This window comes from Ursus americanus, chromosome 36 (genome assembly GCF_024610735.1).
Source record: "Ursus americanus isolate L20-20 chromosome 36, mUrsAme1.1.p, whole genome shotgun sequence".
NCBI lineage: Eukaryota > Metazoa > Chordata > Mammalia > Carnivora > Ursidae > Ursus > Ursus americanus.
The window spans coordinates 5,218,266-5,232,519 of NC_142162.1; the positions used below are offsets into that span (position 1 = coordinate 5,218,266).

The 14,254-nt window shown below is 42.9% G+C and overlaps 1 protein-coding gene across 3 annotated transcripts in view; it reads left to right on the forward strand.

Annotated features, from left to right (window-relative positions):
- The window catches only part of GALK2 (galactokinase 2), a 104,938-nt gene that overhangs the window by 87,004 nt on the left and 3,680 nt on the right, over positions 1–14,254 (forward strand). For all 3 annotated transcript variants that reach the window (XM_045812066.2, XM_045812065.2, XM_045812067.2), the window contains exon 9: positions 9,589–9,790. In XM_045812066.2, coding sequence (XP_045668022.2) covers positions 9,589–9,790 — 202 coding nt within the window. The remainder of the gene's footprint in view (positions 1–9,588; positions 9,791–14,254) is intronic.

Below are 14,254 nucleotides of genomic sequence, written 5' to 3' on the forward strand. Positions count from 1 at the left end.
ACAGTACATCCCTGGTTTCTGATTCAAAGTTCGATGATTCATTAGTTGCGTATAACACCCAGTGCACCACGCAATACATGCCCTCCTTACTACCCATCACCAGTCTATCCCATTCCCCCACCCCCCTCCCCCTCTGAAGCCCTCAGTTTGTTTCCCAGAGTCCATAGTTCCTCCTGGTGTCCTGGCATGTGCTTATGTCTGGGGCTTTGAGTCTACCAGGCACAGGGTCTGTTGATAAGGTATCTCGAGTCCGATTTCATATCTAGACTTGTGACGTGACTGTGACAGTGTTCTTCACGGCTATAAAGATGAAGACAGCACAGCCCTTGCCCTCCTAAAGCAGCGTGTGATAACTGTAATTAGAAGGGAACACACTGATTAGGGAGCGATGGGCCCCGTCTTGTCATCTGACTGGCCCTGGAGTTAACAAGGGCTTCGTGTGTTGCCACAGTATAAAGTGCAGGTGAGGGTGACATCAGCAGAGTGAGGTGAAGGTTTCAAGGTCAGAGGGGCGGGGTTTAGTATGACACACACAATGCTGGCTCTTGCTGCTCTTGGAAGTCTGAGCAAGGGAAGTTATGAACACGTGGGATGCCCTTACTCTCCGCAGACACGATGGCATTATGCTGTGGATTTGAAAATAGTCACAAATGACTGTTGGAATTTAGTTTTCCATGGATTAATGTGGTTTGTGTTGAAAGTGCATATATATATATATATATTTTTTTTTTTCATCTGTGGTTTTGCTTTTAAGAGCAGGTAGAGATTTTTTTTCCTCTTAAATATAAAATGCTAATTTAATTTAGTGTTTGCAGCATGGGAATGGGATGCTAATGTGGCTGAAAACAGCAGTTCATTTTTTGTGGGTTTGACCATTTCAGAAACGTCACATTTCTGAAAAATATTATTATTAGGAAAATAAATTTGAAACCACAGTCCAACTTCAATGAGGAATATATAGTGTTTTTCCATTCTACTGCTTAAATAGTCCAAAGCTTCTATGCCTCAGAGCAGGGACTTATTATAACTTTGCTGCATAGGAAAACAGAGGTCTCCCGAGTAGATTCTGAAGTGGTTTCCCCATCCACCTCTGGATTGCTGTTCTTGGAAAACAACTCTTGGGTTAGCCCAGTGGAGCCTTTTGTTTTGAAGAGAAATTGGCCGGTAGCGTGCAGCTACATGGGGGTGCAAAGACAGCTAAAGACTCGACTGCTTTTAGCCCCTCACCCAAACACTGGGGAAGTATTTTGGGGTATGAGAGTCTCAGAAAGATTAATTATATACATAACGTGAGAAAGATTTCCAGTTCTCCCGGACCAGCGTATTTATTTATTTTGTTTTGATTAATGATCCTGAGATGAAGTTTTTACCCAGGCCTGATTCCCCAAATATTTATCACTTTTGAGCTTGTTAGCCGAAGACCAGGGCTTTGCATTCATCCATATCCACACAACCTTTATGCAGTTTGGTGATATGAGGCTACACGAAGAACCTCTTTGTATTGAGGGTGAGGGAAACCATGGTCTAACCGTACTCTGCACTCCTCAGACTGACTCCTAGGGCACACTGGGGGCATCATCCTTTTAGAAGGAATGATCGGTGAAGGAGACTTGAAGTCCAATCATGTGAGGGAAGCTGGGTGGTTGGTCTGGAGAGGAGAAAATGTCACTGCTGATAGAGTCGCGGTATTTCCCTGCTGCTGGGGGTGGGTGCCATAGTTTCGGCTTCGTAGCATCCAGGCCCCTTTCTTAGGGAAATCTGTGTGCCTGTTGATGGGAGGGTGGGTCTTGCTTCCTATGGTAGAAGCCAAAGGGTCAGATGGCTTGACACCTCTCCCAGGTGGCTTGACACCTCACAACCAGGTGACAAGCGCCTTCGGTTCCTCCTGGTGTCCTGGCATGTGCTTATGTCTGGGGCTTTGAGTCTACCAGGCACAGGGTCTGTTGATAAGGTATCTCGAGTCTGATGTCCTATCGAGACTTGTGACGTGACCGTGACAGTGTTTGCTGCCCTCTTCCCTTGGCTTCTGACTCATTTGTGCCTGGTTTTCTTGTGTTCTAATAGAGAAGCAGTATGTGGACTTCTTGTCATTCTAATGGATTTTGTGAGCTCTCTAATATCTCAAAATAAATTCCTTTTTCGATTAAGTTAGTCCATGTTGGTCTCTGTTGTTTACAAACAAGAATCCTGACTGACATAATTGCTAAAAGCCTGTAACGATTTCTTACTTCTAGCTGGAATTTCTAACCTGGAACCAAGGGTAGCTTTACGGGGTCTTGCGTGTCTGTTGTACTACATGTAGGATTTTGGATATTTGTGCATTCAGATGGGGGGAGGGTCTCTAGCTTTTATTCGATTCTTGAAAGTTTCTGTAACTCTAAAAAGGCCAAGAACCATTATCTACAGGGTACAATTTAAATACCTTACTTAGGGTAATTTACCAAACCTTGATGATCTGGCCTCTGTCTACTGCTTCAGTTTTCTCCGTCATTGTATTTCCTGTTGCTTCTGCTCTTGGTCCTCGTTCCGTGCAAGTCACATCTAAGTACTGTGGATTTTCTAAAAGCACTTCATGTTTTTTAATCCATGTCTTTGCTCATGATGTTCCTTCTGCCTTAAGTTTCCAGTGCTTTTCTTGGCTCTTTATCCCACCTTTTAGTTGGTTTTCTGGGCACCTACTCATCGTTTAAATTCAGCTGGTCTCACCTCTTCTGTGAAGGTCATAGTCTCTGCTCCATCCAAGTCATCTGATTCCAGCTTTGCCAGCAGGCCATGTCACATTAGCAGCTGGTGTGCGCGTGTCTTCGTCAGCTTGGGGCATTCTCCAAAGTCACTGAAGGTAGGTGCGCTGCCCGGGCACATCTTTGTGGAGAAGTTAACCCCCTTTGGGGGCAACAGTGAGCATATCTGTGGACAAATGCCTCAGGCTTCCCATCTGCTGATGGGCCTAATTTGAGGCACCTTCTACATAGTTCTTCCGAGAGGCCCCTGAGCAAATGGGATCAACGGTAGTTCTATTTTGAATTTTTTGAGGCACCTCTGTACTGTTTTCTATGGTGGCTACACATTTTGCATTCCCACCAGCAGTGTGCAAGGGTTCCAGTTTCTCCACACCCTCTCCAACATTTGTCTTCTGTTGAACTGTTACTTCTTGAGGGTAAAGAGGTCATCTTATTCATTAGTGTTCCCTCAGTATTGACAGAGAAAACTGTATCCTCATCAATGTGTGAAAAAACATAAGACATGAGAGCTTTCTTCAAATCTCTCAAGGGCTGTCTGTGTTTATGTATCTCTGGGGAGCAGAACTAAGACCAAACAGTAGAAGTTACTGGAACAGAGTTTCGTTCAATATGGAGCTATCAAGGCACCTAAAGGAGGAGAGGTGGTATTTGTTAGTAACAGTGGCTCATTATGGCATGGTGACCCACTTGGTTTGCCCACTCTTCCCTCTCTAGCCAAGAATTCCTGTAATAGAGGGTTTTGTGGAAAAAGAGTCCCTCATGTAGTTGCCTACAGGGACCAGGCAGGCATGTAAACTGTGAGGCAAGCTGAGTGTCAGGTAATTGGGAATGGAGGGAACTGTGTGGAAAGGTCAACGACCTTTGTGCAAGAATATAGGTTCAGTGCTGCCAGACTTCAGTTTTTCAAGGAATAGCAGAAATCCAGATTCTTACATAAAAATCCCCAGTTTAGAAAACAATACATGGGTCAAGAGGGCATCGCTGTGGCTGGGTGTGGAATGTGCGTTGTTCGTTTGCAACCTTTGTGTAGCGTGTGTAGCAAGGGATGTTCAAACTTTGGATGTGAGGACAGCCTCCTCAAGAGACTGCCCCAGGTTCTGGTCCGTTCGCTCTCTTCAGGTCTGTAAACACACTCTGCCTGTTCCCAGCTCAGGCCTTTGGCTATCCTTTCTTCGCAGCCAGGAAACGCTGTAGTTCGGGCTCTTCTTTGATCCTTCCCAGTACTGTTCTTCCCCCACCAAACCCTGTCATCGTGGCGCACCCTCAGCATTTCTAGCACTTGGATATCTGCTGCAGTTCATCACTGTCCAGTGGGCTCAGAGTTTGTTTTCTTTGTTTACCTGAGTTGTTGAGTTCCTCACATCCAGGGCTTCTATTTCCCATGTGTTTACCATCATGTGGACCTGGTGCGGAGCACATAGCGGGTGCTCCATAAGAACGATTGGTTGATTGAACGCGAGGTGGCCATCTTCTCAGGGTGTTTGTCATCACCCGTAGTAGAAGATGAGGCAATAAAAAGGCTCTTAAGTAAAAAAATAAAATTAAATTGAATCAGTGGGGGCTCTTTCAGAAATTGAATGGGCTTGTCGCCCATCTCCTATTGACCTGCTGCTGTTAGAGCTTTTATGAGGAAAATGGTGCCTAGTGTGTTACTTCTGTCACAGGCTCTTTCTCACCCTTTCTCACTAAAGATACCGCAAAAGAACCACTCATCTGTTCCCCTTTTCAGATCCATCGATTATAGATGGGTTCTGATCATAAGCTATGTGGCCATCTTTTTAAGGTAAAAGTGAGCAGACACCGTTTTTGTTACAAAGGTTGTCTAAGAGAAAAAAATTATTTTAACTGGTTATGATGAGCTATTTCTCTTCCGTCCCTTTTATGTGAAACACATCTTGTTTGTTTTAGAAATCTCCTTTTTTCTACATCTGTGAAGCAAAACACAATATAAACAATTCTGCCATCTGTGATAATGGGTATTAGGTACACTTTGGACATGGAGCTTACTAATTTTCTTTTAACCTTCTTTTAGTCAACTTTTCCCACTTTTTTGGTGAAGGTGCTAGTAAGCATAAATTGCCAAAATAGCATTTGTCCCATAATTGTTTATCTTGCCAGGTTTCAGTGCGGTTTTGCTACAAAGACAAGGAACTGACCATTCCTTCGGTGAACATTTATTGAGCCCCTATGGTGTGCCAGACCCTATTTCAGCTGCTGAAGATATAGAAGTGAAATTCTGTAGATAAGGAAGGCCCTTGCTTTCCCAGGGCTGACCTAGTGGTGAGAAATAACCACAAGCCAACTAACAAATACATGCACAAGATACTTGAGCTGGTAGTTAAGTGTCGGCGGAATAAAATAGGATGGAGAGAATATGTATGTGAGGGAGTTACTCTAGCTTGGAGTTGAGGGAAGGTCTCCTTGAAGCTGTGACAGTTGAGACTTGAATGACAAATGGGGCCAGCCATGTCAAGATCATGGGGAGGAGCATTCCAGGCCAACAAAATAGCTCCCGCACGGGGCCTGTGTGGTCAGTGTACTGACCCAGGAAGTCAGAGGGAAGGGGAAGTTTAGAGCTAACAAAATTATTATATAAGTGAAGTTATTCAATGGCTTTTGCAGTTTAAATGTTTATGGTCGTGATCATTTAGCTCTTGGAATCTGTGTTATGATTTCAGGATTAGACTCAGTCATTATCTAAGATTCACACTGGAGAAAGTCAATCTTTCAAAGTCTTTGTGGTATATCCTGCTTTGAAGCCTCGAATTTGCCATGATAGGATAGGACACTAATAGTGTCTGGTTATATTCTTAAATTAAATTTGCCTTGGAAGTAATCATGCATGTGGTGAACATAGCAAGAGACAACTTCCTTCATCTTTTAATATCATAATTGCTCTCAAGGATTGTAAGAGCTTATAGACAGTTGGAGCATCCGGTTTTAAAGTTAACTGGACAGGGAAGAAAGCTATTGTGGACAAAGTTTCAGATTTTCTTGGATTTTTTGGTATCTGCGTAACAAGAGACCTGACGAGCTGCCAGCACATAACAAGCCAGAATCCTGGATCCAGAGAGCATCTGTGATGTCCAGCCAACACAGAACTGCTTTTCCTCCCAAAGGGTGGTCTCCAAATCTGTTGTAGCCTTTGGCAAGAGTTTTATATCACAATTGAAACCAGATGCCCTTTCTGCCCTCTCCCTTGTTGTTGGAATTACTACCGTTGGGGGGGTGTGAGCCGTGGAGCTCTGAAGGTGCATGGCAGACCTTCGGAGTGGATGTTCCTGTTCAGAAGTCGGTGTGAAACTCTCTGCAATGAAGAGATACGAGAAGGTGCCAGGTTTGTGAAGTTCTGGTCATCTGCTCGGTACATTCTGAATGTTTCTTGTCATAAAGCAAAACACTAGTCTTAAGGTTTAGTATAAAACACCTTTCTGGGGGCACCTGGATGGCTCAGTTGGTTAAGTGTCTGCCTTCAGCTCAGGTCATGATCTCAGGACCCTGGGATCGAGCCCCATGTCTGCTCCCTGCTCAGCGGGGAGTCTGCTTTTCCCTCTCCCTCTGCCCCTCCCCTGCTTGTGCTCTGTCTCTCTCTCTCTCTTTCTCTCTCTCTCTCTCTCTCAAATAAATAAATAAAATCTTAAAAAAAAAAACAAACAACACCTTTCTGGACGGTTTCTATTTTAGAATATTTAATCCTAGTGGAGAATATTTCGTCCTAAAGGACTATGTAATCCTAAAGAAAAACTAAAACATACTGTCCCTAATCGACTCTATTGAGTTTTATTCTAGGATATGGCCCTAAAATGTGTGTGTATTTTATATACGTGACATTGGGACTCCAGACTATCAAAAGTCACTGTAAATTCTTGATTAAAAGTGACTTTATTAGATAGAACAATGCAATATAATGTGTGGGCTTTGTTCGGATCCTGGTATCAACCTACTGAAATTTAAATGACAACTGGGAAAATTTAATATGGGCTGCATATGAGATGATGGACTGCAAGAGTGGTATGGAGTCAAGAGAGTGTTTCCAGCTGGGGCCATCATGGCTTCTTGGAGCATGAAAAAATTAAACTGAAACAGGTGAAATTTTGACAGGGAGAGAAAGGACAGGGAACTATTTTTGTGTGGCTACCGAGTATCTTGAGAAGCAAGCAAGGAGTGTTAGGGTAACTCTAAGTAGGGGACTTTGGCTGGAGGGAAGACCTCCTGCTGGGACGGAGTATGGCTGTGTGTCAGGAGCTCAGTCTGGCAGTGTTGTCCTCAAGGGAGGTTGCAGGGAGGAGAGATTAAGACAGTGATATCAATTTAGAAATGGCTGCAAAATAGTTCAAGTGGGAAAAGGAATAAAGTGCAAATTTGGGTGATGACAGTGGCAATATAAGGGAGGGATGATTACAAGACATGTTGCAAAAGAACTGACTAGATTTGATGACGGAATTTGGTCCTCCTTGAAAGAGAACAGGAAAATTCATATGAATTTTGCATCATTTCACTGATGCAAGCAGTTAACTGTAAGTTTAGTATCCCTAATATGACTGAATTGAGAATGTTTGAAAGAAAACTTTAGTTTTTTATTAATTTATCAAAAGGTAGCCCCACCCTTGTAATTACTGAACTTTACACAAATCCTAAGAATGGCTTCACTTCCTTTAGCCATGGCTGCCCTTTTATCCGTCTCCAAGAGTTGGACAGTGCTGTGGAAGGGAAAAAAAAAATGTGACCTGAAACTTTAATAAAATGTATTGGTTCGTAAGTGAAATGTGACAGCACCTCTGAAAAAGTAGTAAAAGTCTAGGGAGAGGAACCCGGAGGCCGACACTGGACGATCAAGTCATGTAGAAAAGGCTACCTTGAATGGCCGCTCATTGTCCTTCAGTGGAGTGGTGGAACCAGCTGCAAAGAGGGAGCTGGGGAATAAATCTGACCTGCTCTCTTCCCGCCCATTTCTCAGTGATCTCCCTTTCCCTAATCTAGATGGCAAGGGAACCCAAGGGTGTAATCCTATGGGTCAGCCTCCTGAGGCAGATAGCGGTGTAGAGAAGAGCAGAGAGTAGAACTGGAGGTGCAGACAGGTGACAGTCACAGCATCCTCTTTACAACACCTAACAACATGGGGGAGGGGAGGAGGCTTGGAAGGAGATTTTCATAGAATCATAAAATGTTAGACCTGGAAGTAATTCTCAACCTCGTTTTAGAGATGGGGAAATAGAACCGTGTAGGGGTACAGTTAACTGGGTACAGCTAACTGTCACAGAGCTGAGAAGAAATCAGAACTTGTGAGTCACAGCTCTGGCTCTTTCCAGTAGGCTAGGTAGCTTCCATGTAATCACAAATTCCCCAGGCCCACGGCACCAGCCTAGCCACTTCAGCAAGGCTGAAAACGGTAAGGACGTCCCAGTTGTTATCCAAGGGAGTGTGTAAGCATTTTAGATAAAGCCACTGTCGTAGGACATGTTTCTGTAACTGAAGTTAGAGTCAGTGTGGATAATCTAGAAAGTATAGAAATGTGTTAAGGAGAAAATAAAATCACCCATAATGTACCACAGAGATAATAACTGTTAATGTTTTGGTGCTTTCTTAGAATTTTTAGAAATTAAAATTTATATAAATATGTATATATACATATTGTATAATATACATATTATATACATACATATATACATACATATACATACAGTTTTGTATCTTTTCACTTGATTTTTAATGGCTGTAGCTTAATTTTTTTTTAAAGATTTTATTTATTTATTAGAGAGACAGCCAGCGAGAGAGGGAACACAAGCTGGGGGAGTGGGAGAGGAAGAAGCAGGCTCCCAGCAGAGCAGGGAGCCCGATGCGGGGCTCGATCCCAGAATCCTGGGATCACGCCCTGAGCCGAAGGCAGACGCTTAAAGACAGACGCTTAAAGACTGAGCCACCCAGGTGCCCCAGAATGTAGCTTAATTTTTAAAATGTTTCCTGTTAATTAGACATTTAAGTTGTTCCCTATTCTCTGCTATGATAGATAATGCTGCTGTACATACGTGTGTATACATATGTAAGTACTTATGCTTATCTCTAGGATACATTTTTATAAATAGAATTGCCAGCGTAAGCATTTTCAGTGGTCCTTTCTGGTGGGTCACAGTGGAAAGAACGTGGCCCTGAGATCAGACATCCTGACTGATATTCTGCTTCTCCAGTTTCTGGATGTGTGACGGTAGGCGTGTCATTTCAGTCTGCTCTCTGTTCCACAGGGCTCGTGCTGCCACCCCCCAGTGCTGTGAGGAGAGCTACACGAGACAGTGTCTCTAAAGGGCCCGACGCGCAGGGCGTGCCCGATACACGCTACGTCTCCCTCCCTGCGGGAGAGTTAGTTTGCACGCGCGTGCGCGCACACATCTGGGTGTGTAGAATGAAGGGTGCAAAGTGTACTTCTGAGACGGTACTCCGTATGGAGAAAAAAGTAAAACTGACTTGAAAAGGGACAAAGGTAGACTATGAAGATTTCTTTCAGTGAAAGAGAGACCTATTTAAAGTCTAAGGTATTGATAATGAAGATAGAAACGGAAGTCCTCAATGACTGTTTTTCTTTGCACTGGGTTGCCCAGTAAATATTTTTTTTTTTTTAAGATTTTATTTATTTATTCGACAGAGATAGAGACAGCCAGCGAGAGAGGGAACACAAGCAGGGGGAGTGGGAGAGGAAGAAGCAGGCTCCCAGCGGAGGAGCCTGATGTGGGGCTCGATCCCAGAACGCCGGGATCACGCCCTGAGCCGAAGGCAGACGCTTAACCGCTGTGCCACCCAGGCGCCCCCCAAGTAAATATTTCTAACCTTGGTCCCCGTCCCCTTTCTTCCTAAGTGCTCGTCTTCAAACTCTACCAGCGGACAAAGCACGTGTACAGCGAGGCCGCGCGGGTGCTCCAGTTTAAGAAGATATGTGAGGAAGCACCTGACAACACGGTCCAGCTGCTGGGGGAGTTAATGAACCAGAGCCACGCGAGCTGCCGGGACTTGTACGAGTGCAGCTGCCCCGAGCTGGACCAGCTGGTGGACATCTGTCGGTGAGGCTGAGAGAGCAGCATGGCTCGCTCAGAAACTGTCCAAATGGATGAAAACAATGCAGTATTTTCATAACCTTCTAAGTGAAAGGAGATCCTTCCCCGCTCCCTCTCCGAGGGGTTGTGTACAGAGCTGAACTTGTTCCCTCTTAAATCTCTGAGGGAGAAAGATTGGAGCCCTGACCCCACAGATTGATGAAGCTCCAGGTTGGAAATCTGTTCTTCCCATCTTAACATCTTGGGATGACTTGGTATTTCAGGGAGCTTTTCTGAGACATGGACCCTGTTGTGACTCTCTCATATTTTCATCAGTGGTATCCACTACAACGGTGGCCCTGCCAGCATCTTCTCTTTGGTGTCCTGAGTTTAGTAGCTTTATTGAAAAGAAGGGAGAAAACAGAGAGAGGGCCTCAACCCCGATGAAGTGTATTCAGGGGCAGGGGAAGTTGCTGAAGGAATTACTCCGAAAGCCAGCATCTCCTGCCTTCCAGATTTAGGTTAGGCAATTTGGAAAAATAAGGATCTGATGAAAGCCTATTTTATAAATGGTTGGTTGAAACAGAAATGTAAAGAGGAAAACTCTTTCACAAAGCCTGAGAAGAGCTTCCTTATAATTGTTAGAGAATGGGGATAATGGATAGAGAAGAATGGTCACTTTACCCAGAAGGGATTTCATTGACCTTGGGAGAACTGAAAGGGAAGTTGGGAGAACTCTCCGATGGCTAGATGTTATTTCCACTGTGAGAAGATGATACAGAATTGCCTGCAATTAGTCATAAAAATATAACTAACCACTTGGCGCCTATGGCTTGCCTCACTCATTGCCACACTCCCAGCCTGAAAAGTTTGAATCAGCCGGCTCCAGTGATCACAAATGGCGTGTATAACCCAACTTGCAGAGCAATTTGAACATAGCATTGATGAGAATCCTTCTGCTGACGTCAGAGTTTGCTCACTAATTGCCAAAAAGCCTTCCAGAGCTTGTTCCATTAGAAATGCTCTTTTCCAAAAGTATCAAGGGCCCAGTAAATGGAAGGGACAAATACCATTCAGTTCTGGAAATGAGAGGAAGTGGAATGATTTGTGCAGAAATCAGGAAGAAGTGTCTTTGCCTGGATGGTAGCGGGATAGTTTGAATCCCACCTGAAAGTCAGCGAAGGGCCATCTGCCAGCCTCCTAGAATTCCCTAAAGAACTTTCTCTTCCTGGGATGGCCAGTCAGCTCTTGCTCTTTTGGAGCCTACATTCTCATGGGGAAAGAGGGAGATGACAATTAAAAATAAATTGAGTGGTAGTAGTAAGTGTTATGAAAAAAACATAGAAGGGATAGAAAGCACCAAGGTTGGGCGGATACGCTTTCTAGGAATTGGTTGAAGAAGGCTTCTCTGAGGAGATGACGTTTGAGCAGAGACCTGAAGGAAGTGAAGAAAGGAGAATGGCAAGTGCATAGGCCCCGAGGTGGGGACGTGGCTGCCACATGTGAGGAACAGCAAGCAAAGCAGTGAGGTTGGAGGACAGTCAAGAAGGAGAGAGTAGCGGGGAGTGATGAAGTAAGAGAGGTAGTGGGGAGGCATACCACCTGGGCCTCGTGGGCCATCGGAAGGACTCTGGCTTTGGGTGGAGAAAGGTGGCAGTGAAGTGCTAATGTATCTGATGCCAGATGCACTTTGAAGAAAGATTCAAAACATCGCCGTGTAGGTGAAAGACAGGAATCGAGATGACTCCTGGATTTTTGGCCTGAGATGCGGGGCTCGATCCCAGGACCCAGGGATTGTGATCTGAGCCAAAGGCAGATGCTTAACTGACTGAGCCACCCAGGCGCTCCAGGTCTATATATTTTTAAAAATGTGATTCCAGTGAAAGATTTAGTGGCCATGTCTTAAAAGGGTTTAGAAGTGTACCTTTTATTTATTATTTCACTTGTTTTGGGAAACGCCTTTCTTTTTTAAAATTTTTATTTATTTTTTATTTTATTTTTTAATTAACATATAATGTATTATTTGTTTCAGGGGTACAGGTCTGTGATTTATCCGTCTTACACAATTTACAGCGCTCACCATAGCACATACCCTCCCAATGTCCATCATCCAGCCACCCCATCCTTCCCACACCCCTCCGCTCCAGCAACCCTCAGTCTGTTTCCTGAGATTAAGAGTCTCTCACGGTTTGTCTCCCTCTCTGGTTTCATCTTTTTTCATTTTTTTCCTCTCTTCCCCTGTGATCCTCTGCCTTGTTTCTCAAATTCCACATATCAGTGAGATCATATGTAATTGTCTTTCTCCAACTGACTTATTTTGCTTAGCATAATACCCTCTAGTTCCATCCATGTTGTTGCAAATGGCAAGATTTCATTTTTTTGATGGCTGCATAATATCCCATTGGATATATATACCACATCTTCTTTATCCATTCATCAATCGGTGGTCACTTGGGCTATTTCCATAACTTGGCCATTGTAAAATAATGCTGCTATAAATATTGGGGTGCATGCATCCCTTTGAATTAGTGTTTCTGTATCCTTTGGATGAATACCTAGTAGTGTGATTGCTGGACTGTAGTTGTATTTTTAACCTTTTGAAAGGCTTCCATACTGTTTCCCGGAGTGGCTGCACCAGCTTGCATTCCCACCGGCAGTGCAGGAGTGTTCTCCTTTCTCCACATCCTCACCAACATCTGTCATACACACTGAAATCTTAATGTGATCTGAGCTAGACTACATTCAAAAGGCCTTTCTAGGTAGCTAGCCTATAAGGACAATGTGTAAGAAGCTACTCTATGACCCAAGTGGAGAGAAGAGGGGGAAAGAGAAAGGGCATTTTTTCAGTTGAGCCTTTTACTGTTCTTTAGGAGAAAATCAGTTTAGCATCCAAAGAAGGGACCAGGGAGGGAGAAGGAAACTACATTTATGCAGTTAGACTGTTTATTATTTTTATTAAATTAATGTTAGAAAACCTCAATTATGTGAAAGTATAATAATGAAAGAAAAAGATGAAGCTTGTCCAATTATAAAATAACTCTACTAAATGAACAAAATGTAAATTTTAAGACACTGCTAAATTGTAAAGTAGGGTTCATTGAAAAACACAGAGCAATTCTGAGACCAAGTCAGTTGTATGTGAGACAGCTCATTCGTTACTGGTTCTCCTGTTATACTTAAGAAATAATAGTTAATGCCTTTTATTTCTGTTTGACACTTGCTGAAATTAGAGACCTCATTGCTGCATCATTGTCCAAACTATTAAGGAAGATGAATGACAAATGTTAATAGGCTAACAAAGATTACAGAAAGTTCATTTGCTGTCTTCCTAAAGTCTTTTCAAACTTTACTCCACAGCTATGCTGCTCAGCCTCTTGTGCCCATTCTCCTGACCATGTCAGGGAAGAATGAAGTGTAAACCCGTATTTGTATGTTCCTTCCCCCATGAACGTGAGGCTAATCTTCACACTCTGACCAATAAAGGGAGAGGTCCATTTCAGCTGCACTTAGGGGCTCACTTCTCTTTGGGCTTGTCTTCCACTCACTGTCCTCTCCACCATCCATATATATATATATATGTGCCATTGTAGGAACCCACTCAACTGGTCTTTCATAGGCTTTAGTGGCTTACATTTCTCAAATAGACTTGTAGTTATATTTTCTTATACTTTCTCATTTGAACAGTATTTGAAGTTTGTGGTTTCTTAAATCTAAAGCAATCTGAAAGTGTTTCTAACTTGGCTACAAAAATCATAGAAATTGTTCTGGAAGGTCTGTTTTCCTGAGATTGTAGCCAGAAGAGTCTAGGCTTTAAAGCAGAAGCTAGAAGTCTTTCCACATATAGAAAATATTACTAACAGCTTATACTTATATATAATATACATATGTGAGCTGTCTCACGTATAACTGAAAATTGTTTTATGTGCCTCAGAAAATTCTATTTTAAAATTTAGCTATTTCTTAAAAAATATATTTTGTTCAGGAGCCCCTGGGTGGCTCATATGGTTAAGCGTCTGCCTTTGGCTCGGGTCATGATCCCAGGGTCCTGGGATCGAGTCCCACATCGGGCTCCCTGCTCAGCAGGACGTCTGCTTCTCTCTCTCCTTTTGCCCCTCCCTGCTTGTGTTCTCTCTCTCTCTCTCTTGCAAAAATAAATAAATAAAATCTTTAAGAATATACATATTTTGTTCATTCAAAAGAGATATTTTATAATTGTTTTGACATCATCTCTTTATTATACTTTGTTTCACATAATTGAAGTTTTCTAACATTTAATAACAAACAGCCTAGATTTATATTTTGATATTTTAAAACAAATATAATAATCCAACAAGCATTTATTAGAAGCTACCAAATGTCTGGAATTGTGATGGGCTGGGGTTAGAGAGATATATATAACCCGTCTCTAAATCCAAAATATGCTGAAATAATTAACTTAATACCCATTTGTATGATACATAAATATTTTGAAATAAATAAAATTGAATTGAA